The 27919-nt window shown below is 46.1% G+C and overlaps 2 protein-coding genes across 4 annotated transcripts in view; one reads left to right on the top strand and one right to left on the bottom strand.

The window, feature by feature from the left end:
• Positions 1-1165: 1165 nt before the first annotated feature.
• PTRH2 (peptidyl-tRNA hydrolase 2) lies at positions 1166-27027 on the bottom strand. 2 transcript variants are annotated; one of them, XM_068268764.1, is made up of 2 exons: positions 26669-27027; positions 1166-1776 (listed from the first exon to the last, which is right to left on the bottom strand). In XM_068268764.1, exon 2 carries the CDS (start codon positions 1715-1717, stop codon positions 1202-1204), a length of 516 nt encoding a protein of 171 aa, XP_068124865.1. In that variant the 5' UTR covers positions 1718-1776; positions 26669-27027; the 3' UTR covers positions 1166-1201. The 2 variants fall into 2 exon arrangements, with proteins under 2 accessions (XP_068124865.1, XP_068124864.1); XM_068268763.1 differs by having other exon boundaries at positions 26658-27025.
• Positions 26787-27919, top strand: part of VMP1 (vacuole membrane protein 1) — a 229023-nt gene continuing 227890 nt past the window's right edge. For both annotated transcript variants that reach the window (XM_068268759.1, XM_068268760.1), the window contains exon 1: positions 26787-26998. The gene's annotated coding sequence lies outside the window, so the exon portion shown is untranslated. The remainder of the gene's footprint in view (positions 26999-27919) is intronic.

Below are 27919 nucleotides of genomic sequence, written 5' to 3'. Positions count from 1 at the left end.
GTTTAGCGGCGGGGATGCGGCGGATTACTTGGGAGCACTGAAGCGAACTAGAAGGAAGCTTTTGCCAGCGAGACCCCTGTTTTAGAGCAAAGAAATGCTGGGTTTTATTCTGCTTTAGAGCAAGTTCATTCAGCACCAAGTACCATGCTGTAGAATGTCCTAGGTAAATAGGCAGGTTGCCTGTTTATTTACCCAACACCTTTCACAGCATTACAATAACTGGGCTTTGAGCTGACAAGAGGAGATAGCTGTTATCTCACAGCCTAATGAATACCTTGTCTTGGTGACTGTATAGGTGCGTACACACGCACTACTAAAGAGAACGACTGGTCCGTCAGACCCTCCCGCTGGGCGGTCGTTCTCCCGACAGTAGTGCGTGTGTACAGTCTGTCTACAGACTGACGAGGCTGTTTCAGCGGATCGTTCAGGAAACAGCCTCATCAGTCTGCAGACAGACTGTACACACGCACTACTATCGGGAGAACGACCGCCCAGCGCGAGGGTCCGACGGACCCGTCGTTCTCTTTAGTAGTGCGTGTGTATACACTATGTAGTGCAGTATGTGCACTATAAATCTTATCCAGATGACTTTTGTAAACAGCACTGTTTTGCGCTTTCTATGAGAAACATGCTACTAGGAAAATCCTAATAGCCTAAAGTTAGCTGCAGTGCTCCTTTAAGTTGTTAAATACCGCTAAGACCTTTCTGCGAACAACTGAAGGCAGTGAATTCTGCTGCTCCTGTTCAACCGGCCAGGGAGCTTGCTAGTGCTGCACAGGTTGCCCCCTCCCCCACGAAGTTGCATCTGAGCATGTTGGTTGCAGTCTTCAGACGCGACATGAGACGCAGGTGGTGCTGCAGTGTGTCAAATGTGACATGGGCCGTGATACTAAATGCTGCAATTTGGCAGGTCCCAGCAAATAAGTCTATATAAATATAAAATGCATGACCAATTCTGATATGGTAAACTTCTGCTTTAGTAAATAACTTGGCCAGGTCCCTTGGAGTTTACTATAAAGGGATTCTACTGTATTCTACAGATCTTGAGGCAAACCAAGGTAGAAGAAACTGTCCATAGACTGTGACATGTAGAATGTACTACATATGAACCTTTGTCTCCATGTGTCTTGTATTTATTACAAGCTATAAACCAGCCAGCCAATAATAAATCTGTCATTACACTTTTATTTTGACAGCAGCATCAATAAAGTTTTAAGTGTCCAGTGACTTTATCAATTAAGTCTCCTGGTCCAGGCCCTACACCAAGGACAGTTCTTGAGCCGGGTGCAATCTGTGTACGGCCTGCATCCTGGATGAGGCTGATGGTCAGTCCCAGCTGCTTTGCATGAGTGAGGAGCTCAACCAATGCATCTTCATCTGGAGCTTTCAGCACTACCTTGGGCTGCCCACAATACTCCCACTGCTTTAGCAATTCTGGATTTCTCTTATGTAGCTGCTTGTATGCTGAAACTGCTGCATGTGAACACTGGGCAGCAACTTTTCCCTTTCCCATCTTCAGATCATTCCGGACAACCAGTACCATCTTGAACTCGCCGCTCTCTCCCATCACACTTGCTTCACTTCCCACATCATTTGCTGCCAGTCTTGTAATGTTCCCAGAACGGCCATAGCGACCCCGCAGGCTCCAGCCTAGTAAAACACCGCATGCGATTCCTGCTGCCAGTGTCAGTGTGCCGGGGTTACTAATGTAATCCATTCTTGATGATCGGTTTTATCTGGCAGTTATGCTAGCCAAAAGCAATGCACCCCTGAAAGCTAAACAAAGAAAGGAAAAAAATGGAGAATTAAAGCCAACCCAACACTTATTTTCCAAGTCTGCATGTATACATTTTTTTAATATCACTATACAGTTATTAGTAAAGGTACTATATAAACTACTCAAAAAGGAGACTAAAAGTCGATAGGAAAAATATATAAATACAATAGCAATAATCCTCAGTGTAATAATAACTTCTCATGCATCCTGCCAACAATATATATAAGAATTGGCTCTTGGGTGCATGAAAAATGTACAAATATATTTATTAATAATAACATACAAAATCCTAAAACGAAACCAAAACCCATATAAACCCTATGACACTCAAATTATTAAAATACATAGCCACTCCACCACAACATGCCACTAGGACTTCAATTATCCGTTATGATTTGAGGGGCTGCAGTCCCCAAAAAACTGTGAAGCTGAAAAACTGGAAAAATCTTCATTAAATAATTATAGCTGGCTGATTCTTGTTAAAGGAACACACACATGCATGGAATCATTGTCAAAAAAGATCCTCCATTCACAGCAATAATGTCAGTTCATGAATGTGCAATGCAAGATGACAACTCCAGATATGCCACAAAATGTAACCCCTCACTCACAGGGGCAATTATAACATCCATAGGTGAATGATGGATAGAACAGAAGCTGTAAGCAAGATGTAGGATTAGTCCAGCTATTTAAAGTTCATGAAGCTGTACCCCCCACTCGCAGGGGCAGATAAACCAGCAGAGGTAAATAAAGCAATGTTATCAGCAGAGAAAGCTGGTCATGCTGTTAGTGCGTGTTGTATTCACAGCTTCAGGTTAATGATGGTTATACATGCAGGCAGCAGCATCTGTAGCCTTCTGCACCAGGCAATGAAGGTCCAGCAAAGATTCAGTGCTCAATAGCAGCAATGGCAGAATATGGAGGCAATCCAAAGCATATGCAAGATAGTGTAGCAAGCAATTGTAGATAGCAAGTCCTGCTATGCCAGCAAAGGGTCCAAACCTTATAGTCAAAATCCAGCCACAAAATCATGGATTATAATGCATAAATTACCAGTCCTGCTGTAGTTTGGCAAAATCAATCATGGTAGATGGTCCCAAGTGGCACGTTGGTGGGGCTGGCACGCTGTTCAATGGCCTGACATGTTTCGCCGTTCACTAACGGCCTTTTCAAAGGCAGACAGCGGAGAGCATGCTTAGGAGACGCCATAACGGCGTTCTTGTAGTGGCCGCACTCGTCTCAAATCCCGGCCATGCCCCCCACATACTCCCACGTCAGCATCCCGCGCAAGAGGGCGGTGACGCCTGGACGCACACCACAGGAGCGCAAATGCACTCCATCTCGGCAAAGGCGGAAGAAGTTTCTTCCGACATGTACCCTCTGTGATGCGCCCCCAAATGGGAGGCCGAAGGGGCGGGGTGGGACAGAGATAGGCGGAGTTCATAACATCTTCGAAAAACATAAATCAACAAAACATATAAATAAATATAAACTAAAGTTAAATATATATAACCCATAACAGCTAAGGCAGCCAAAATTCGTCCAACAAAGTGGCCCACGGCGGCTGCCTCTGTCATGTTATAAGATAATATTAGTACATAGACGTATTAAATAACCATCAGAGCGCATGAACGACCATACTTAAAGAATACTGCTGGACATATGACTATCTAATGTCCAGTACGTACATTCCTGCTGGGCTTCCCCGGTCGCCATGGCGACCGGGCGGGATGACGTCACCGACGTCATGGACGTCAGAGGGAAATCCCGATCCACCCCTCAGCGCTGCCTGGCACTGATTGGCCAGGCTGCGCAAGGGGTCTGGAGGGGGGCGGCGCGGCGGGCAGCGGCGAATCGGCGGCGGCGATCGGAAACTGCACGCAGCTAGCAAAACGACCGCAATACATTCTGTTTCATTAGTCCCAAGTGAAGGATAAGGGCCAAAAAGATTTTTTAAGTTCGGAGACTTGGACTGGTTTCCACGGGAAAGGCTTGGCATAGCTGCTCTCCGGGTGCTCGGTGATGAATTGTGTGGCTTTACGGTTGGTCTCAACCACAATTAAGTCCAAGAGAACCTGGGTGATGAACAGCTGCAAAAAGTCTAGGGCCGTTCCTAGATGAGCGGTCGCCATCTAGACTCCAGACTGGGCGGTGAAAGGGGGCACTACGGGTGCGGCGGAATCAGGGGATTGCCAATCTGGATTTGCCAGCACCTCTGGGAGTCTATGGGTACTACGGGCCCGTCTTCTTCTTGGTGGCTGCGACGGGGGTACTACTGCACGTGCCACCGTACCAGTTTCAACTTCCATGCTGGCGCTCACCACTTCACCAGGGTCTACGGAAGTACTGGTACTAAGTCCAGGAGATGCTGCGCTGCTGGTGCCTGCTTTACCAAGAAAACTCTCATCATCACTAGCACCACCCTGCTGCCCTTGAGGCGGTTCTGCGCCACCTGCGGTCTAACGACATGGGGTCTGGTACGCCTGGCTCTAGCCGGGACCAAAACCTCCTCATCACTTTCGGTCAGAGAACCACTGCTTTCCACAGGTTTAAATTCGGACCCGGATGATTCTTCGGCTGAGTCTTCCCAAACACTCTCATCTGACTGGTCCATGTACCTTTATAACCACAAACATATAATAGCGCTCACTGGACGTGGCTGCTTCGAACACAGCCTAGATAGGATCAAAACTGCACAGGTGAACCAAAAGCAGTTATTAAAGTTGATGAAACTGATCAGACACCCAGTTCATTAGGTGGAGCGCTCCCTGCTTTCTGTAGGAAGCCAAACGTGAATAGTAAATAATTTGGGTTCAGCGCTCAGGAAGACAGTCTCTGATACAATCACTTGTAAACACATATAGGGGGAGTATGCCACGCACCGCTCCCCCTCAAGTTGAATAAACTCACCGGATCCGCTGGCCAGATTGGGCCCGTCAGCGCATGTGGGGTGTAGGCCACCCCTCAGCCACCTCGGCAACCTCAGCTGGGCACTTGTAATTCTGAGCGAGACACTGCTCTGTCCAGCGTTGGAATAATAGTCCAGTGAATTGAACCTGTACCTATATTCATTATATTGCGATTACAGCAGCTAGCCAGACAGTGGAAGACAGCCAAGGAGCCCAGTGTTCTCCCCAGAATTATTTTCCAGCCGGGTGGCATGAAATAGTAGCCGGGTGGGAGGAAAAATTAGCCGGGTGGGGCGAGATGAAAATGCAGGGCAACTCTACTTACAGCATAGGAGGTGGTGAGGAGGTGAGCCGATGACAGCCGGGTGGTCACCAAATCTAGCCGGGTGTAGCACCCGGCTAAAAGAGCTTGGGGAGAACACTGCGGAGCCAGTGCAATTTATAATAGACCTGATAACGTGACTTCCGGTAGATGCAGCATTCCAGCCAGGACATCTTCCTTGTCCTGGCTGGAATGCTGCATCTACCGGAAGTCACGTTATCAGGTCTATTATAAATTGCACTGGCTCCTTGGCTGTCTTCCACTGTCTGGCTAGCTGCTGTAATCGCAATATAATGAATATAGGTACAGGTTCAATTCACTGGACTATTATTCCAACGCTGGACAGAGCAGTGTCTCGCTCAGAATTACAAGTGCCCAGCTGAGGTTGCCGAGGTGGCTGAGGGGTGGCCTACACCCCACATGCGCTGACGGGCCCAATCTGGCCAGCGGATCCGGTGAGTTTATTCAACTTGAGGGGGAGCGGTGCATGGCATACTCCCCCTATATGTGTTTACAAGTGATTGTATCAGAGACTGTCTTCCTGAGCGCTGAACCCAAATTATTTACTATCCATGTACCTGTATACCTCCTCATCGGCAATCCCCCTTCTTGCCATTGTGGACTGCTAAATTTATGGGGTTTTCCTCCGAGACTACCCAGAAAAAAAGAGCACCTACCTAGCAAAAGGGAGTATTTGAGAGGTAGAAAGCTGTGGTCACTGAGTTTTGATACAAAAAAAAAAAAAATCAAAACTGATCTTTACAGCGCCACAGCTAGTGTACAGTGTTTTTGCAGTGATCAGAAAAAAAAAATCTGTCACTACAGTGGGGCGGCTGAACGCAAGTGCGGGCGAACGATCAGGCCTGATCGGGTAAACACTGCGTTTTTAGTGGAGCCTACACTAAGGTGACCCTAATGTACTGCTATAGATCTATCTGCGATCAGGAATGATCACTAGATACTATATAGTACCAATGCTGATTAGCGACAGTGATGGCGCTAATCGGCGACTAATCGGTGAATGCGGTGCAGTGTGCTGGGCACTAACTGACCCTAACAAAAGGGCCTAGCTAACTGGCCTAACTGCTAACACTAGTGATACTAAAAAAGTGTCAGTTTTCACGGATCACTGTTTTTAGATCACTAGGATAGTAACAGGGGGATGATCTGGGGTGGGGGGGGGGGGGGGGGGGGGTTTGGGGGTGGTGGCGAGTGGGGTCTCAGAGGCAATCAAACAATCATGGGACAATCAAAGCCGATCACGGGACAATCAAATACAATTACAGCACAATCGAATCCAATCACAGCACAAGAAAATCTGATGCACTCGGAAGGTGGTGGTTGGAGGTGGTGGGGGGGAGGGTGGAGTTGGGGGTGGCGGGAAGTGGGGTCTCAGAGGCAATCAAACAATCATGGGACAAACGAAGCAGATCACGGGACAATCAAATACAATTGCAGCACAATCGAATACAATCACAGCACACTCAAATACAATGCACTCGGAAGGTGATTGGGGGGGGGGGGTCTGAGGGCGATTTGAGGGGGTGGGGGGTTGATCAGGAGCCCGCACGGGGCAGACTGAGTCCTGATCTAATGAGAGGCAGTCACAGGGGGTTACTGATCGAAGATCAGTTAGTGATTGCTGGGGTGGACAGATGTAAACAATGCGCAGGGGATGTAATCAGGAGGGGGGTCTGAGGGCAATCGAGGGTCTGGGCAGGTGATCGGTTGCCCCCGCGGGGCAGTTAGGGTCTGCTCTGATGGGTGGGGGTGCTGAGGGGTGATGGACAGGTGATAGACAGGTGATCAGAGGGGGATCAGGGGGTAAGCTAGCTGTATACAGATGTATACAGTATACAGGGGGGTAGTCTGGGATGGGGTCTGGGGGTGATCTAAAGGTAGGGGGGGGGGATCAGGGGTGATTAGGAGGCAGTTAGGGACCTAATCTAAGGGATAGCGTCGATAGTTAGTGACAGGTGTGGGGGGGGGGGGGTTTAGAGGGGTGCAAGGGTGCTGGCAGGGGTGATCAGGGGGGGTCTTAAGGCTGGGGTGGGAGATCAGGGGGGCTGCTTGAAAAATAAAAGTGTGGTGTATACTCACTATAGCTTCCTCCTCGCTGGTGGTCTCTGGAACAATGAGGGCTCGTTCCCACTATCGCGAATCTGCATGCGTCCAACGCATGCAGATCCGCACATGTAATGCAAGTGGATGGGCCTGTTTCCACTGTAGCGTTGTTGAGGTGCGTTTTTTTCAGCGGTAAAGAAACGCACAAAAGAGCCAACGATTTTGCCTGCGTCGGGAATCCGTGCGAATCGCCGCTAATGTATTTAATAGTAAAAACGCATGCATTTGTTACATGCATTTTTACCCGCGATTTCGCGTGCGATTTCGCACCTTTTTTAATTTTATTTTGCCCTGGCAGTGTCATGGTTAATTTCGCATGACACCCTGCCATGCGAAATCGCACGCGAAATCGCGGGTAAAAACGCATGTGGAAACGCATCCGCATGCGTTTTTACAAGCGTCGGAATGCCGGCGAAATCGCGTCGCAACAGTGGGAACGAGCCCTTAGACCACAAGGCGAGGAGGAAGCATGTATAAGGCACTTTGTTTACCTAACAAAGTGCCTTATACGCATTCATTGGCGGATTTCTGTATTCCTCCGCCCGCCGGCGCTGCTAATTGGCCGGCGGGCTGGAGGCTAAATCCCCGGCCATCGATCCCCGGCGGAGGATCGCGTCACGGATGACGCGATTGCTCCGCCCATGCCCGTACAAGGACCGCCGCCTCTGTGCATGAGCTGGTCCTTGCGGCATCCACTTTCCGACCGCCCCTGTGCAGTGGGCGGTCGTTAAGTGGTTAATGCTGCATTATCGTTGCATTAAGTAGGTACAGTGAAGCATACAGGCAATGAAAAGTATGCTTTCCTGTACCTGGTAACGTGCGTTTAAAGGTAACGCACTGCACTACACTGTGACACTAACATCGCATAGACTTTTTATTGCAGTGCGATAAGCTGCACTATAAGACTTTATAACGCAGCACCACAATGTCCTACTGAGAAACCCAGCCTTAAAGGACAACTGTAGTGAGAAGAATATGGAGGCTGCTATAGTTATTTCCTTTTAAACAATACCAGTTGCCTGGTAGCCCTGCTGATCTATTTGGCTGCAGTAGTATCTGAATCACACCAGAAACAAGCATGCAGCTAATCTTGTCAGATCTGACAATGTCAGAAACACCTGATCTGCTGCATGCTTGTTCAAGGTCTATGGCTAAAAGTAAGAGGCAGAGGATCAGCAGGATAGCCAGGTAACTGGTATTATTTAGAAGGAAATAATATGGCAGCCTCCATATCCCTCTGGCTACAGTTGTCCTTTAAGGTTTTATTGCCATCTCCCTTTGCTTTTTCTTCCTGTACCAGAGCTCTGCAGTGGGCCACAATGGGAGATGAACAGTAAAGAACAATGCAGTTATAGTGTGTGCATTTCCAAGCATCAAATCAGAGCATAATGCAAAAAAGGAAGTTTCTTCAATTTCCTTGTAACGTGACTCCCTTATGAATTCTCAGCTGAAATAACTGACAAAGCTAGGATAATAGAAGCTAGTGTGATAAGTAGCCAATGGAAACACACTTAAAATTTGAATATTAATTTTTCTGAAAGTCACCTTTAGCCATTTTGCTACCTAGCTCTCATTCCAACAGTTGTATTTCCATTGAGAATGGATTATCACTTTAGTGTTATTAGAAAATACCTTTCCAGTACTACTCCCAGCTATGACTTTCAATACTTGCAAAATGATCCAAAAAGATACCTCTCCACAACCACAGCAATGGTACACTAGAAAGTGTCTAAAAAAACTCCCATCCAACTGTTGGATTGACGTCTTATCAGTTCTTTGAACAATAGCAAGCAACTTTTTTTGGTTGTTCAACTTGTTACACAACAAAAGTTGTTTGATAATTGTGCTGCATGAAAGACCGCTGTTGAGCGTGTGTATGGGGCTAGAACAGGCATGGCCAAACTCGGCCCTCCAGCCTTTACAGAACTACAAGTCCCACAAATGCATTTGCCTTTATGAGTCATGACTGTGGCTGTCAGACTCCTGCAATGCATTGTGGGACTTGTAGTTCCTTAACAGCTGGAGGGCTAAAGTTTGCCCATGCCTGGGCTAGAACCTGGACTTTCAAACAGCAGACTGCAATAGTCTCTGACCATAATCCTCTTTCTGTGCCCTGCCCTCTGCAGTCTCAGCAGCGTAATGCAGCCAAGCAAGAGTAGTACACATTGAGCTGATTGTCTAGTCATTATTTTGGGCTACTTCAGGTTACGCAAATTTTAGAATATAATTTTTAGTTGCAAAAGTTTCATTTCATTACACAAGTAGTGCTAGATTTACTGTAGGTACTTGCCCACTACACTATCAAATGGTGGTTTTTGGCTTTAAGAAGGCATTACTGTAATTTAAAGGACCACTCCAGCGGAAAAAGTAAGCCGTTACAGACTGACAGAAACTACAGGTTTTCGACAAGTCTATCTCCTCATAGGGGATTCTCATGGTTTTGTTTTCAAAAGCATTTCCTGAATGGCAGTTTAAATGCCAAAATAGTAAGATACCAGCCTGCCTCCCAACTCACTTGCACACTATTTTGTCAGTTAGACTTAGCAACAGCCGGTCAGGAAATGCTTTTGAAAACAAAGAAAACCCTGAGAATCCCCCATGAGGCAATGGATTAGTCCAAAACCTTTTTAGCTGCCTACTTGTTTGAGTGGTCCTTCAAATGAAAATAACAGCAACAATGGCCTCAATTCACCAGAGAAGAGTTAGTAAGAGATAAAAAGTCGGTATTTTATCTCATGCGGTATTTTAACAGTTTGTTTGCAATTCACCACTGTGAGAGGATAGAGAGGGGAGTGTTCGGTAGCAGCCGATAATGGTGCGATAATGGAGCTATATGGATGCGAAAACCGTGCGATAAGCGGTCGATAGTTATGCGGCATTAGTGATTTGCATGTGATACTCTGCCTCTCTGGATGCTGTAAGTAAAGGATTGTGGGTAGAAGGAGGAGGTTATTACCAGCATGTGACCGCAGAGGGTTTCCCTCCCTGTTTTTTGACCCTCTCCTTCCATTACAAATCCCTCCCTCCGTTCTGCATATTAAGCATACTAAGCAATATTAAGCATTTACAATATTAAGTGGATGGGTAAAACGGAGGAGGTATTTGGATACATTTTCACACTCCCTCCCGATGAAAAATGTATCCAGAGTCCTCCTTCGTTTCACTCATCCACTTAATGTTGTAAATGCTTAAAGGTACTCCTTACTAGCTTAGTTTTCGATATTTTCGCGGTGGCCGCGATTTTGATTGCAAAAACTAAAAGGCGTAGAGCGGCGGTTTATATATCGTTGGAAAGAGGAGAAAGAGAGCTTCAAAATGGTATGCATCTTTCCATAGTTTCTGCACTGCTCGGAGTCCCTTTAACCCTCCTGGCGGTCTAAAAAATTCCGCCAGGAGGCAGCGCAGCAGTTTTCTTTTTTTAAATCATGTAGCGAGCCCAGGGCTCGCTACATGATAGCCGCTGCTCAGCGGAATTCCCCCGCCCGCTTCGATCGCCTTCAGCGATCAAAGAACGGGATTTCCTGGAGGGCTTCCCCCGTCGCCATGGCGACAGGGCGAGATGACATCACCGACGTCGGGGCGTCACTGGGAGTCCTGATCCACCCCTTAGCGCTGCCTGGCACCGCCAAGGAGGTTAATAATGCTTAATATGCTAAATAGTGTAAATGGGCTGCTCTCTGGTGCCTGAAATATGTACAGTATAAGCTGTTACTGTGTGCTGCTAGTAAACTAGCTGCAGCAGCAGCTGTGAGAAAAACCACACATCTCCAGGTACATTCAGGGGATAAATAGATGAAAAAATAATGAATGGCCACACCCCCTTTTTTCCCTGGTGAATTGTGATTTTGAGAAAAAAATAACGACTAGCTATCGCCTATTGATTGAACATTTATCGCATGGATTTCTCTCTGTGGATATTTCACCCTATACTTCTGGAGGATTGCTATTTGGAGATATCACAGGAGGTAAATTACCTCCCATGAGATAAATAGGTCGGTAACCACTGGTGAATTGAGGCCATTGTATAACTTAACTAATGTGTCAAAATACAACTGTCAAAGAAAGTGCTATTAATTAAGTTCCACATACAGGGAGTACACTGTGCAGATTCGATGTTTGGCAGCAACCTATTCTCAATGCATCTTCAGGATAAACCACTAGAGGGCAGCAACCTACATTATTCCTATTTACTGTATGTTTCCTGATGTTAAAAAGTTTGCAGATCAGATCCACCAGGATGGATTTTCAGATCTGCAGATGAATGTCAGTTAAATCATGTGTGTATGATGATCTGGAGATCTCATAGACTATCATTGCAATTTGGAGGAATGGATTTTTGGCAGGAACAGATCTTTTGCAGATACTGATCTTTTGTGTCTGTACAGCATCTGTGTGTGCAGCATCTTGCAATGATTTTTTTCTGATGTGGAGTTCAGCTCCATAGAAAAGACTGTGAAGGTATGGCTCTCATACTACATGAAGGGTGGTAAGATTGGTCTGTGATCTTTCATTTTCCAAAGACTATGGTCTGATGTCTGTATGTGGCCTTAGACCCTGATCAAGCATGCAGCAAATCAGGTGTTTCTGACATTGGCCTCAATTCACTAGGCTTATCTCCTGTCTTTAATAACTCTTCTAGAGTTGTTACCATGGTGATAAGGCATGTAGTATTTTACCTCAGGCAAACCTAAAGTTAACTCTTCTGTCTTTAAGTTAACTCTTTAAATCTTAAAATAACTCCAGAGTTAAAGGCAGGCTGTTCATTAACTGCGTGTGAAAATAACTAGGTGGTAACAACTACAGAGGAGGTAAATTAACTACAGAAGAGGTAACGTAAGGAATGAAGAGATAAGATAACTCTCTTACTGTGTGGAGGTAAGTTTTCTCTTGCCTTATTATCTCCAGCATGATCTTAGTGAATTGAGGCCATTATTGTCAGATCTGACAAGATTAGCTGCATGCTTGTTACTGGTGTTATTCAGACACTACTGCAGCCAAATAGATCAGCAGGGCTGCCAAGCAACAGGTATTGTTTAAAAGGAAATAAATATGGCCGCCTCCATATTCCTCTCACTTCATTTGTCCTTTAACCCTTTTAGGCATATTTTAAAGCGGACCTGAACTCAGAACGTCCTCTCTACTCTAAAAGATATGTAAAAGTATAATAACCTAATAAAAAAACATTTCTTTGTTACACCTGATACAAATCCTAAAATAAATCTGCACTGTTTCTACTTCCTGATTCATGCAAGCAGACATATTGTTAATCTGCTGTACTTTCAAATTGCCTTATCTGCCATAGGCAGTCATGTGACACAGGGAGAGATCAGATTACAACTTGTTATTAAACACAAATGAGGGAGACTTAAACAGGCTAAACTCTCTAAATACATACATGGTGCATTTCTCTATGTATTTCTTCAGTCCTGTGCAAGAGTTCAGGTCCACTTTAAAAGGACACTTAAGCCAGGAATAAAAAAAAATTTACCTGGGGCTTCTACCGACCCCTGCAGCCGTCCCGTGCCCTTGCAGTCATTCACGGAGCCTCCGGTCCCCTGCCGCCAGCTAGATTCATTTTCACTGACAGGGAGTCGGCGGGCTTTCTGCGCAGGCCTGCCCACGCATATCCTTCTTCATGTTCCCGTCCTCAATAGTGTTCTGCACAGGTGCAGGACACTATTGCTGACGGGAAAGCAAAGAAAAATACTCATGGCCAGGCCTGTCGGTGAAAACAAAACTAGCTGGCGGCGGGGGACCTGATGCTCAGTGAGTGACTGCGAGGGCACGGGACGGCTGGAGGGGGCTGGTAGAAGCCCCAGGCAAGTAAAACTAATTTTTTATTCCTGGCTTAAGTGTCTCTTTAAGTGTTTGTAAAATTGATAACAGTGTGGTTAATTTATTGTAATAGAGAGAAATTTTGAATGTCGTTCTGCTTTAATCAAATATACAAACCTAAGAGGTTTTGCAAGCTTGCATCTTCAGTCTATTGAGTTAGCCAGTAAATGGAAATTTCCTTATTCAAAGGGTCTTTGCTGAATAATCAAAGGAGAGGGCTGGTTTCCAATAGCCGGCATGCGTCTTGCAAGACACACTCCAGGACTTGAAGCAATGGTACGCATCCAGATCATTTAGCCGTGGCTAGGGATTCTGGTACGTACTGCAAAAATCAGCAACTTGCCATCCAGATCCACAACGGCATGTGATCTGGATGGCAAGTTATTGGGCACATAAGCAGCATTTCACCGTACGACTCACCTGCGGGGAAACACTGCAGATTCTGCCCTAGTGGAAATGGTGCCTTACTCACCACAGCTCTCTATAAAGGTCCACACCCGTGAAATGATATTTCATACGATTTTTTCAGCAGCAAATTTTTTTTTCATTATATCATGTGACAGTAACGAAAATTTGTTAAACGACTCTTCACAGTGCAGGACACCCAGGGTCATTTTTAAATGACCGCCATGTTGGAGCATATCGTTCTGACCCCCATTGACTTTTGCGGTAATTTGCCACAATTGTTCATTTCCGCCAAGACACTTGCAGATTTGGCCAGGTGGATCAGGGAACAATCATTTGTTGTTGGAGATCCCCGATCAAGCTGGCTGTGGGTACATTTTTTTATTATCATTATTTAGTATTTATATAGCGCTGACATCTTCCACAGCGCTGTGCAGAGTATATATTGTCTTGTTACTTAACTATCTCTCAGAGGGGCTCACAATCTAATCCCTACCATAATATGTAACCTGTAGTGTATGTATTGTAGACTATGGCCAATTTAGGGGAAGCCAATTAACATATGTATGTTTTTGGTATGTGGGAGGAAACCGGAGTGCCCTGAGGAAACCCACAGACACAAGAAGAACATACAAACTTCATGCAGATAGTGCCCTGGCTGGGGTCTGAACTTGGGACCCAGCAATGCAAGGTGAGAGTGCTAACCACTATGCCACCGTTCCGCCACAGTAGCGTGTACCAGGCATTATGTGCTAACTGTATATCCTTGACTATTGGTTAACGCGCAGTGCTCCCCCGGCGTTCGTACTGGTAAGATTGATGCGCTCTTCCTGTGCACGGCAACTTTACCACCTTTTAGTGCATCAGGTCCCAAGGGATTCAGGAGTTATAAGCTCCTATTTGTTGCACTAAACTTCCACATCCTCCATAATTAAAGGATATCACTTATCATTAAAGGAGAACTGTAGTTAGAGGTATATGGAGGCTGCCATATTTATTTCCTTTTAAGCAATACCAGTTGCCTGGCAGCCCTGCTGATCTATTTGGCTGAAGTGGTGGCTGAATCGCACCAGAAACAAGCATGCAGCTAATCTTGTATCTGTCAAAATTATCAGAAAAACTTGATCTGCTGCATGCTTGTCCAGGGTCTATTGCTGAAAGTTTTAGAGGCAGAGGATCAGTAGGATAGCCAGGTAACTGGTATAGCTTAAATGGAAATAAATATGGCAGCGTCCATACACCTCTCTCTACAGTTCTCCTTTAAAGCCACTTCAGCTTCCCGTGTGCACCAAAGACGTAAGTTTGAAGTGTATGTATGTATTTATTTATATATTTATTGTATTTATAAAGTGCCAGCTTATTACGCAGCGCTGCACAATAGATAACTGGTATGACATACATGGAGCTCACAACAAAACCAGATCATGTCTTTGATAACCGTAGTCCAACTTATGCACAATTCTGGCAGTTGAACCGAGCAACTGCCATTTAGTAAGTGCTTTTAAAAATAAGCAAAACCTTAAAGCCAATGGTCACCACTTTAAAAATCAAAAAGTCAGATACTCACCTAAGGAGAGGGAAGGCTCGGTCCTAATGAGCCTTCCCTCTCCTCTTCCGGTGCCCTCAATGCTGCGCTGGCTCCCCCGTTCGCGTCCGCCGCCGCAGGGACTTCGGAGGTCTTCGGGAGCACTCGGGCTTCCGAAGACGGGCCGCTCCATACTACGCACGCGCAAGTGCGTCATTGAGGGCGCTCGCGCATGCGTAGTATGGAGCGGCCCGTCTTCGGGAGCCCGAGTGCTCCCGAAGGCTTCCGAAAGCTCCCTTCGGCTGCAGAAGTGGCAGTATTTGACCGAACTGGTTGAATACTGCTACGGGGGATCCTGCACGGGACCGGGCACCGGGAGAGGAGAGGGAAGGCTCATTTGGACCGAGCCTTCCCTCTCCTTAGGTGAGTATCTGACTTTTTGATTTTTAAAGTGGTAAACATTCACTTTAAGGAACCTTGTGAACCCCCCATAAGGAGATGGACAAGTACAAATCAAAACATGTTGGTCAGAATTCAGAGCCATCTAATTAATAACACTTATTATAAGTCACAGCTACATAGAAAGTTATTTGCAATATTTTTCACACTAAGACGCATTTTCATTTATAAGTGTACATATGCCTTTTAAATTTTACAGTTTATCGTCATAGTGCTCCATTGCGGTCTCCTCCGGGAACAAGCTATTTACCAACCCCCCCCTCCCCCCCCCCCCCCCCCCCCCAACTCCACACAGAAAAGAACCGGGCAACGTGTCTGCACCACCTCGGCCCTGCCGAGGTATTTAGGCAACATTAACTGAGCGTGTGAACGGGCCTTTACTGTTGAAGTGAAGCAATAACTAAATGCATGTGGATGGTTTCTTTCAAATAATTTACATTATATGGCTACCTTTTCGGGAGATGCATAGAATTTGGGGCACCTTAAGGGCTAAAAATCGCTTAGCGTATTGAAACATTTTACTAAGTGATTTTGCAGCATTCTCTGCATTCACGCCAATCAGCGTGGAGTGGTCCTGGGGCTGCCGCGCTGCTCACGCCAATCGGCGTGGAGCAGTCGCGAAGTAGTTAAAAAAGGCAAAATGCTATCGCTTAGCGAGGTAAAATCACTGTACACTTCCGCGATCACTTTATGAAGCACTGTACTGCGATGCTTTATGAAGCACTGTACTGCGATGCTTTATGAAGCACTGTACTGCGATGCTTTATGAAGCACTGTACTGCGATGCTTTATGAAGCACTGTACTGCGATGCTTTATGAAGCACTGTACTGCGATGCTTTATGAAGCACTGTACTGCGATGCTTTATGAAGCACTGTACTGCAATGCTTTATGAAGCACTGTACTGCAATGCTTTATGAAGCACTGTACTGCAATGCTTTATGAAGCACTGTACTGCAATGCTTTATGAAGCACTGTGCTGCAATGCTTTATGAAGCACTATGCTGCAATGCTTTATTAAGCACTGTACTGCGATCGATCCAGAATCGCGGCAAAAATGCTGCAGGTAATGCTTTTTGTGATTGGCGCTAATTGCAAAACACCTGCGATCTGTGCCAATCGCGGCAGTAAGATCACTGCCATTAGTTAGAATAGCACTACAGTTTTAAAAGGCTCCAGCTCTTAGGCAATTAGCGGGAATCGCACGCTAATTGCACTAGTGTGAATGGGCCCTCAGAGCGCTTTCTGAGAGCTTTTCTGACCATCAGAGCTTTGTGGGTGCTTTTTAACCACCCTGGCGTTCTATTAAGATCGCCAGGGCGGCTGCGGGAGGGTTTTTTTTAAATAAAAAAAAAACTATTTCATGCAGCCAACTGAAAGTTGGCTGCATGAAAGCCCACTAGAGGGCGCTCCGGAGGCGTTCTTCTGATCGCCTCCGGCGGCCAGAAGTAACACGGAAGGCCGCAATGAGCGGCCTTCCGTGTTTTGCTTACTTCGTCGCCATGTCGACGAGCGGAGTGACGTCATGGACGTCAGCCGCCTCCGATCCAGCCCTTAGCGCTGGCCGGAACTATTTGTTCCGGCTGCGCAGGGCTCAGGCGGCTGGGGGGACCCTCTTTCGCCGCTGATAGCGGCGGATCGCCGCAGAGCGGCGGCGATCAGGCAGCACACGCGGCTGGCAACGTGCCGGCTGCGTGTACTGCTTTTTATTTCAACAAAATCGGCCCAGCAGGGCCTGAGCGGCAGCCATCGGCGGTGATGGACGAGCTGAGCTCGTCCATACCGCTAAGATGGTTAAAAACTGTTCTCATTGACTTGCATTAAAATTGTGGTAAGATCACAGTGAAATTGCTGTGATTGTGATTTTCTTTTTTTAAATCGCAATCGTGGCAATTTTACTGCAATTTTAATGCACGTCAATGAGAGCATTTTTTAAAGAGCGCCCACAAAGCTCTGATGGTCAGAAAGAATGCACCCAGTGTGTCTACAGCCTTAAGGTATGGTTTTTGATATGACTGGAAAAGTGTTTTTAACCCTTTATTCATAAGCCCAATCTACATGATACGATTCTTTGTGCGATTCTATTATGATTCTATTTACGATCCGATTAAATCCAACATTTCCGATCGGGATTCGATTTGATTCAATTTGCCATTGCAAAACAATGGCAAATCGAAATGAATAGAATCCCGATCGGACATGTCAGATTTAATCAGATCGTAAATAGAATCGTAATCGAATCCCACAAAGAATCGTATAGTGTAGATGGGGCTTGACCACATTGCATCCAGACCTTGTTTCCCCCTTATGAACCAGAGCCGTTTTGATGTTTTAGCCATGACCCTAGTTAATCAGCAATAACTTTATCCCTACTCATGACACTTAAATGATCTATATACAGTTTTTTTTTCAAGACAAACTAGGCTTTTATTGGGGGGTATTTTGTACTAAGAAAATAGTTCTTTTCTATTCATTTTAATGGGAAAAAAAAAGAGGGAAAAAAATTAAAAATGCATGATTTCTCAGTTTTTATCGGTTCCAGCTAAAAAATAAAAAGTGCTACTGTCATAAAAACCATGCCACTAGTATTATGTCCCCCAGAATAGATAGCCAGATGTGTCCCCAATATCAGCCCCCCCCAGGATAGTCAGATATGTACCCAATATAAGCCCCTCCCCAGTATAGACAGATGTGTCCCCTGCATTTGCCACCCCAAGCATAGATCGTCAGATGCGCCCCTAATTATAGCCAGATGTGCCCCCAGGATTAGCACCGGCCCCCCATCATAGCCAAATGTGCCCCCCGTTTTAGATTATCTCCCCCCCCCCCCCGGGTAACCAGATGCGCCTTGCTATTAGACACTCCCCCCCCCCCCAGTTAGCTAGATGTCCCCCAGGATTGATAGCCAGATGCCGTCATCAAGCCAGGACCCAGATATTCGGCATAGCAGGGCTGACTGCAGAGCGGGGATCGGAGGCTCGGGCTTCAGGATAGTCGCAGGAATGAGGTAAGGTGAGGGAGGCTGCTTGCTGGAGGATTTTTTTTTTAACTATTTATGCATGGAGGGGGACAGATGAAGGATCGCTGCAGTTGACTACTGCAGCGATCGTTCATGGGAGGGGGGTGGACTAATTGGCTGTAAGGGAACATGTTCCCTTTCGCCAATTAGTAATGCAGCTGACAGTGCTGGGGGGGTGCGCTCTGAAGCGCACCCGATCGTGCACAGCAGGGCTGCAAACAAGTCAGTATATCTACGTCATTGTGGCTTGGAGGGTGCCACAGCTGACGTAGATATACTGTAGCAGTGGAGGAAGTGGTTAAGATTCACTTTAAATCTAATAGAAATTGTCAACAGGAAAAAAACTACACTAGATATTTTCTCCTTAAACAAGTGGTTACCTTACTTCAGCTGAATTAAATGACGTGTGAAGAGGATTTATTTAAGAAATCGTTAGTTCAAATTAAAGGGACTCCGAGCAGTGCAGTAACTATGGAAAGATGCCTAATTTTGAAGCGCTCTTTCTCCTCTTTCCAATGATATATAAACCGCCACCCTACCTTTTAGTTTTCGTTATTTTTGCGATCGAATTCGTGGCTGCCATCTTGGGATCCTTATTCAGTTTTGTATTATGCAGGACGACACTTTCCCCAGTGTCGGCAGCTCCATTCAGTGCAATGCAATGAAATACAAGGAACCCAGGGGGATACAATTACAAACATCATGCCGGTAGGTGTGAGGATATAATTAATTTGTTGTGGGTATGCTTAAAGGTATACCCACAGGCACTACTCAGAGTCCCTTTAAGCAGAGCCACCTCTGCACACAAGTGGAAATTATTTCTACACTCCGTAGTATATTTGCACTGCCTTAAGGTACATACAGTGGCAGAAAGATAGTAGTTTCAACCATCAAATAGATTTATCTCTAATCAAATGTGAATGGAGAGGGATTTATTGCTGCCAGCTTAGTGCAACAAATTTTAGCATGAAATCTATTTGAAATCTGCACAGCTGCCTCCCAGGTCTCCCCCCATGTAATATGTACTCCTTGGCCCATGGGGAGTGTGGAAGCAGTGGAGCCCATCAATATACCATCATGCCTTTCCCAGTGTTTTCTCTCTATTGCTGCCGGTGACGCCTGTACCTCAGGTCACATGGTAGACGCCCAGTGGCTATGCAGAGACGATACGGGACAATGGAGGATACTCACTCACCATGGATCCGGAGGATACACATTACACATGCCGCTACTGAAGCGCACCAGACTGATCCCTTCCAAGTAATTTTTTTCCAGCATGCTGAATTGATAGTTTCTGGCTGGAAATCAATCAATATTACAATCGGGTGGCCACGTAATACCAGGTAGATTCAAACATTATGACTGAATCTGACGAATACTGATGCCTCAGAGCAGGCTTTCTCAACCAGGGTTCCTTGAGTACTCTGCAGGGGTTCCTTGGCATTTTTCCCATTGTAGGAGTTGGGGGAAGTATAATAGAGAGTATACTAGATAATAGGGGGTACTGTAAAATGAAGCATTAAAGTAAACCCAAATTAAAAATACAAGATTTCAGAAATAAAATCTATTTTCTAAAATTATAATAATAAATAGCAGCCTTTTTTTCAGCTGCATGATGACAAATATAAAATATTTTACATTTATTGGAGGAACCCCTCCCTTCCTTTCATATTGCCGGGACAAAATCCAGCAGACTGGTGGAGTAGGTGGTGTCCGGCAAAGGAGGAATTGCTAATGGCTGCCCCCTGTATAACCCTAGTTATGAAAAGAGAAGGGTGAAAAGCATGCACTGAAATACTCATAGGCTCGGTTCACATCTGCATTTGCAAACGGAACCGGCTGTACGGGCAGGGCTGTGGAGTCGGTCCAAAAATCCACCGACTCCGACTCCTCAGTTTAGGATTCCACCGACTCCGACTCCTCGACTCCGACTCCTCTAATTTGCATATTACAATTTTGTTGATTAAAAGTATGTAACATGAAATTCGTCTCTTAACTGCCAACGCTTAGGAATTTTACAAGACAACTGAAGTGAGAAGGATATGTAGACTACTATATTTATTCCCTTTAGACTAAAACTAGTCCTTGGTAAGAGTACTTGTAAAAGGTACAGACCGGAACAAAGAACATCTGTCAGGCCCTAGGCAATGTGACTGTGGGTACATGTAAGAGTGATGTGCAGGTGCTCTGCAGGGGAATGAGGAGATTCTTCCTCTATTACACATTCTTCATGCACAATCTGAACAAGGTTTATGGGTGACAGACAACACCCCTGTGTTCAATGTGCACAGCATTCTCAGTGGATTCCCTGCAGCTCTGTGGGGAGTGCATATGTAGAGTATAGTACTACTGTGTAACAAAGTAAACCTGAGACAGATGAAATTAAAGTTTTATACATACCTGGGGCTTCCTCCAGCCGCCTTCAGGATAATCAGTCCCTCTTTGTCCTCCTCCACCACCTGGATCTTCTGCTATGAGTCCAGGTACTTGAGCCAGTCAGGCGTAGTGCGCATGCACACACTCCGCCGCCAGGAGCATACTACACCTGTGCAGTACTATTGCGCAGGTGCAGAATGTTCCTGGCTGTGGGATCGGCATGCGGCTGGACAGCGTTGACTGGCTGAATTACCAGGACTCATAGCAGAAGATCCGGGTGGTGGAGGACAGCGAGGGACTGATTAGCCTGAAGGGGGCTGGAGGAAGCCCCAGGTATGTATAAAACTTTACTTTTCATCCGTTTCAGGTACCCTTTAATTTGTAGCCCCCAAACCAAATTTTAACAACATATCAAATTATTTGATTTCATCAGCAAAGGGAGTGCATACATTTGCATAAATCAGCATCAATGCAGAATTATTTCCATCTCGTTGACCATCTCTATTAGTGACACAGCTACACATCAGGCTTTATTCTTACAGCATAGATGTTATTTAGTATATATAAGAGATTCCTGTGTACACATCATATATACAGTCACAATCAGATATGTATGTCTGACCTTAAAAATACGGGGACTGCTTTATTGAAGCAGCACAAGTAACTAATTTTGATTGGTTTATTTCATTTTTGTGGACTAAGCACGGCTATTAGTGTATATATAGTGTATATATACATTATTTGTAATGACTATTATCTGAGAAATAGAACATTTTATCATATTTTCTATTTTAATTACAGTTACAAATTCATTAGGAGTCGGAGTCGGGGTCGGTGCATTTTTTCCCGACTCCGACTCCAGGCACCCAAAATTGCCCGACTCCACGACTCCGACTCCACAGCCCTGTGTACGGGTCCGGGGTCCGTTCCTCTGAACAGACAAAAAAAATGCTGCAGGCCCTAATTTTCCAGACTGTTTTGCTCAACGGAACGGAAACGTAAGGTTTTGCAGCTACATAGTAACAAATAGAACACTGGCAGTTTACAGCACACTGGCTGTAAAAACGGACAGTTTTTCCTGATCCTGATGGCCAGATTAGTATGACCGGCTCCGCAAAAAAATGCTAATGTAAACCGGGCCATAGGCTTGAAGGAGTGTTTATTTATCTTTGTATGTGTCAGAGTGGTGCAACTAAATATTTTGAATTAAAAAAAAATGTTTGATTTGGGTCTGCTATAATAATAATGTGCACATATCCTCAAAAACATTTGCAGGGTTTGAGATCAAAAAGCTATTTGCAGGGTTCCTCCAGGGTAAAAAGATTAAGAATTGCTGCCTGGAGTAATGAATGGGCGCCTTTAGAAACACGAAACTCATTATGTGGTATATTGGTATGCTTGCTACATACACTGCTATTAAGATTGTTAAATATAAATTTAAGTAGTTCAGCAGTGTTAGTAAATTCCCAGATTACATTTGTGAATCCTTTGTGTTCCGGCCCAGTGAGCAGTAATTATTTATTGCAGCAGGCCTGGTTTTTGGTAGCCACTCCCATCCTCAGCTGAACGGTTTTCCCAATTTCTAATTGAGAATCACTTCTAATTCAGCCATAGCAGCTACCATACCTATTTAAGTGCTGGAGCTTGGTCACTCGTGGCCTAGGTCACTTGTGCCATTTAATTCCGAAGTGCCATTTATTACAAAGTGCTTTACAACTTACTAAGAATTTACCAAGCATTCACCCAGGAATTCAAACAGGATTCAACAGCCACAGGACTCTGCTGGAAACTACTACTCGGCATCCACAACTGCCTCCAATGCTATTGCTACAAATGCCACTGCTGGACATATGTTGCACAGCCAAGTAGACTCTGCTTCTTTATTTACACAGGTTTGCTTGCATTAACTGCATACTCATATAAACTGTTTAGTGGTTGGAAACTTCCTGGTTATGATCAGAGACCATTACCATGCTTACTGCACCTTTTCTTATGTTCTGCCTGTCTGCAAACATCTACAAGTTGCATTGCAATATGCACCCTCCCAGTGTACCACACTCCATATTCATTTCACCTGCTCTGCTTTCCTCACATTACTCAGCTTCTCATGAACATTACTTAGCTCTCCTGAAATCTCTCTCTCCCTCCAGCAGCTCAAAAACCTCACAAACATTTAAATCCCATTCACATTTGCTCACTCTCTCCCTCCTACTCTTACTTGCAGCTGGTGATATATCACCCAATCCTGGGCCACAGCCTGCTGCCAGACAAGCATCCCCTGCTGACCTGCTTCATACACTTCACAGCCCTCTGTCCACAAATAACCTCAACACCCATCCTCGCTCCAACCTTATTTCCATCCATCCCACCCACAAACACATACTCCCCCTACCCTGCGGTCTCTGGAATGCCAGATCCGTCCGCAATAAACTTACAGCAGTCCACGACCTTTTCCTCTCCAAATCCCTCACCATCCTCGCACTCACTGAGACATGGCTCACCTCCTCTGACTCTGCCGCAGAGGCTGCCCTCTCCTACGGGGGGCTTCACCTCAGTCACACCCCCAGACCAGACAATAGGACCGGGGGAGGGGTGGGTCTGCTCCTCTCACCATCCTGCACCTTCCGTGTCCTCACCCCACCTACCTCTCTACAATTCACATAATTTGAGGCCCACACCATCCGCCTCTACCACCCCCTCCCTGCCATTGTTGCGGTCTTATACCGCCCTCCGGGCTCCACCCCACAATTTCTCGATGACCTTGCCTCCTGGCTCCCTCACATCCTCTCCTCTGACCTCCCCACCATCATCCTTGGGGATTTCAATATTCCCATCGATGAAGCCCAGAGCTCCGCTGTGACCCGGCTACTCACCATTGCCAACTCACTTGGACTAGTACAACACGCCAACACCCCCACTCACACTGCAGGTCATACTCTCGACCTTATATTCACTAAATCTACCACCATTGCAGACCTTGACATCGCACCCTTTCCACCCTCAGACCATCACCTTCTCACCTTCAACCTCCTCACGGAAAGGCACCTCCAAATTAGCCACCCTCCCACCTGGTCGATGGCAGCGAGACCTACGCAAGCTCAACCCTAGCGTCCTTGCTGACCCCCTCCATGCCCTCTCCTCCACTCTCCCCACCCTAACCTGTCCAAATCTTGCTGCAGCTCAGTATCACCAAACTCTCTCATCAGCCCTAGAGAAAGCTGCTCCACCAATATTTCGCCGCCACCGACCCCCTAACCCCCAGCCCTGGCGCACTACCCATACTCGCAACCTCCAGAGGAAAACACGCGCCACTGAACGGAAATGGAGAAAAACTAGACTTAACCAGGATTTCCTACAGTACAAGACCAACCTGCTGCAGTTCCACACTGCCCTTGCTCATGCGAAGCAGGAATACTTTACCAAGCTCATCGGAGCACAAGCTTCCAATCCCCGGCGTCTTTTTGCCACTTTCAACTCCCTGCTTAAACCCACCCCCCACCCTCAGTTTCCTCCCTCTCTGCCACAGATTTAGCCACCCACTTCACCAACAAAATTGTCTCCATCCGCCAAGAAATATCCAATCTTCACCTCCCACCCCCTCCCAACCAGCTCCTCCTCCACCCTATCCTCCCCTCACAACCTTCACTCCTACTACCACCTCGGAAGTCAACCACCTACTGCAGACTTCCCATACCACTACTTTGCCCCTTGACCCCATCCCTTCTGATTTACTCCAGCCTCACTTCACGGAATTGGCCCCAGTCCTCACTACCCTGTTCAACCTCTCCCTATCCACAGGCACCTTCCCCTCAGACTTCAAGCAGGCCACTGTACTACCCCTGCTCAAGAAACCCTCCCTCGACCCCTCGCTACCCTCCAACTACCGTCCTATCTCCCTCCTCCCCTTTGCCTCAAAACTCCTGGAGCGTCTGGTTCACAAACGCCTGACCCAGTACCTCAATGCCAACTCAATCCTAGACCCACTGCAATCTGGATTTCGGCCTGCCCACTCAACCGAAACTGCTCTCACCAAAGTGGTCAATGACCTTGCCTTAGCTAAAGCTGAAGGTAAATACTCCATTCTCCTCCTCCTTGACCTTTCAGCAGCTTTTGACACAGTAGATCATCCCCTACTCCTCCAGTCCCTCCAGTCCTTGGGCATTCACGATCTCGCCCTGTTCTGGCTTTCATCCTACCTCTCCAACCGCTCCTTCACGACCGCCTTCAATGAGTCCTCGTCCAACCCCAACCACCTCTCGGTGGGAGTCCCCCAAGGTTCGGTCTTTGGCCCCCTACTGTTCACCCTATACACATCCTCCATTGGCAAGGTTATCTCCTCCATGGGTTTTAACTATCATCTGTATGCAGATGACACCCAGATCTACCTCCACACCCCTGACATATCCACCACTACCATGGACAAGGTCTCCTCCTGCCTATCAGCCATCTCCTCCTGGATGTCCGCTAGGTTCCTGAAACTAAATCTAGACAAAACGGAATTTATGATCTTCCCACCCCGGCCATCCACGAACCTCCCAGATGTGCATGTCACTGTTAACCACACTACCATTCGCCCTACCTCTCAAGCCCGTTGTCTGGGTGTCACCCTGGACTCCGCACTCTCCCTCACTTCCCACATCCAAATCCTCACAAAGTCCTGCAACTTCCACCTTCGTAACATCTGTAAGATTCGCCCTTTCCTGACCTCTGCCACCACCAAACTCCTCATCCATGCCCTCATAATTTCCCGCCTTGACTACTGCAATGCCCTGCTGTCTGGTCTCCCTATGACCCGAACAGCCCCACTGCAGTCCAACATGAATGCGGCAGCCAGAATTATCCACTGCTCCCATCGCTCCACCACGGCAGATCCCCTCCTAGAATCCCTCCACTGGCTTCCTATCCAGTCCAGAATCAAATTCAAGATACTGTGTCTGACCTACAAATCTGTCCACAAAACCTGTCCAACCTACATTTCCGATCTTACTCAGAGGTACACACCTAGCCGCTCACTCCGCTCTTCCAATGAACTTCGCCTAACCGCCCCCCGCATCACCCAGTCCCATGCACGCCTCCAGGACTTCTCAAGAGCTGCTCCAACACTATGGAACTCCCTACCTCCTTCAACATCTTCAAGAAAGCCCTCAAAACTCACCTTTTCACTCTGGCCTACTACCCCTCACAAGTGCTCTAAACCTACAGCTGAACTCTGGTCCCCTACCGTTCGTGTCCTTACCTCTCCCTCTAGATTGTAAGCCTTTGGGCAGGGTCCTCCTCCTTTTGTGTCCTACCTGATCATGCACCTCCATTACTGTGAACCCATGCTATGCATCTGAGTGAACCTAACTTGCCTAATCTCCATGCTCAATCCAGTGACTGACTAAGCATTACCTTGTACTCATACTGTGCTGTGTGATCTGGTTTTCTATTATTCCTGTATTGTCATATTGCTGTATGTCACCCCTAAATATTGTCTGTAACCTAAATTAATGTTCAGCGCTGCGTAATATGTTGGCGCTTTATAACTACAATAAATAATAATAATAATAATGTGGACTGTGAACTGGGTTTTAGAGGTAATGCAATTATGCTCACTGGATGAGGACTGTTCAACACAATTCCATTTACAATATAAAGTGCTTCAGAAAATTGTGTAAGCAATATACTATAAATTTAAAACGTTACAATAAGAAGACAAATACAAAGAGATGAAAAGGTTTGCTATTCTACAGCTCGGTGATTTCTAGCTACTCAACCCCCTCCCCTCCCGTGGCCATACGCTATGCCAAACTCCTAAGCTCCCCCTTTCAGACCTAAATAATAATAGTAACACGTATAAGCGAATAAAGGATGCAAATAAAATAGAAGTCATATAGATAGACAGAGGCAGTAGGGCAGCTCTCTCACCCAGCACTCACACGCTGTCTTCTCTCACTACTTCCTGATTCAGGTGTCGGGCTCAGATGACGTCATGTTCAAGTTGTCGCTACGTTCCTGTTCCGTCTCTCCTTCGCGGAGCACACTGTCGCTTTGTTTCAGGAAACCCATAGCTAAACTAACTGATGCGGTTACTCCGGTAACACCCGAGCAAATCACAATCATTTTTCGCTTCGTTCTTGACAGATGTCGGTGGATGATGACGTCAGGGGGAGGTGAAGGTCTGGGTGACGCGGCTTCCGGCGGAGTGACCCGGTGTGTGAGTGTGTATGACAGATCACAAGTGAGACGGCCGGGAGGCAGGAGGAGAGGTGAGTGAATGCCGGTGTATCGGGGTGACAGTAGGCTGATCAGGGATTGGTCGTTGTGAGGTGGCATGTAGTGGAGAGTCTACCATCGTGGTACTGCAGACAGGGGCTGCGTCATCCTTCAGCCAGGCAAAAACTGCTGTACACACAGCCTGTGGTCGATGTATATCTCTGGGTTGCCTGTGATCAGCTATTTAATAGTCAGGGTTCCTAAAGGTATCCATTAACAGTACAATTTTTAGCGAACGATCATATTTTTGATACAATTATTCAGACTGAAAGGAAGGATTTTATCGATCCACACCACTAACGAATCCAACTTGCAGTTCTGATCATATCATTTGAAAAGTCCACCAAGCGAATTGATTAGTTCTATAAGGAAACGATCGATAATGTGATTGTTCGGGATCAATTGATGGGCCCCATCAGCTTCACTGTCTTCATGCAATAGGATCTTAATAAACTGATTGAAAATATGATCGTTAACTAAAAATTGTACCAGTAATGTGCACCTTTAAGACGTCATGCCAGCCAGTAAAGAAATCGGATCATGGAAATTCACAAATCTTGGTAAGGACTATGAGTACATCAATGAATAGTCTCTAATCTCCCAGCTCATTAAGTTGGTCTTTTTCTTTTACGTTTTAGCACCTGGTTGTTATTTCATGGGATTATTTAATCATGAACACAAAAAGCGTAACGGTTGGTTGTTGCTTTCCAATTTTTTCTGTGTGGGCAAATACACTTTCAGGATTTCTCGCCTGAAAAGATTTTCTGAGCGTTCAGGGAACAGTCATAGTAGAATCACTGCTGTTTTGTGGAGGGGGATGGGAGGATTACAAGCAAGAGGTGCCCTGCTGATGAGATTATAAAAGAACAATGGAGGTTGGTCTTTAGTGACCAAACATGACAATTACTAACAAA

This window comes from Hyperolius riggenbachi, chromosome 2, assembly GCF_040937935.1.
Source record: "Hyperolius riggenbachi isolate aHypRig1 chromosome 2, aHypRig1.pri, whole genome shotgun sequence".
In the NCBI taxonomy this organism is placed as follows: domain Eukaryota; kingdom Metazoa; phylum Chordata; class Amphibia; order Anura; family Hyperoliidae; genus Hyperolius; species Hyperolius riggenbachi.
Note: the sequence above shows the minus strand (reverse complement) of the source record. Positions and strands in the feature narration are given on the sequence as shown.

Bases quoted from the DNA above. Each gene is read 5' to 3' on its own strand.
- PTRH2 (XM_068268764.1), bottom strand. From the start codon at position 1,717: ATGGATTACATTAGTAACCCCGGCACACTGACACTGGCAGCAGGAATC.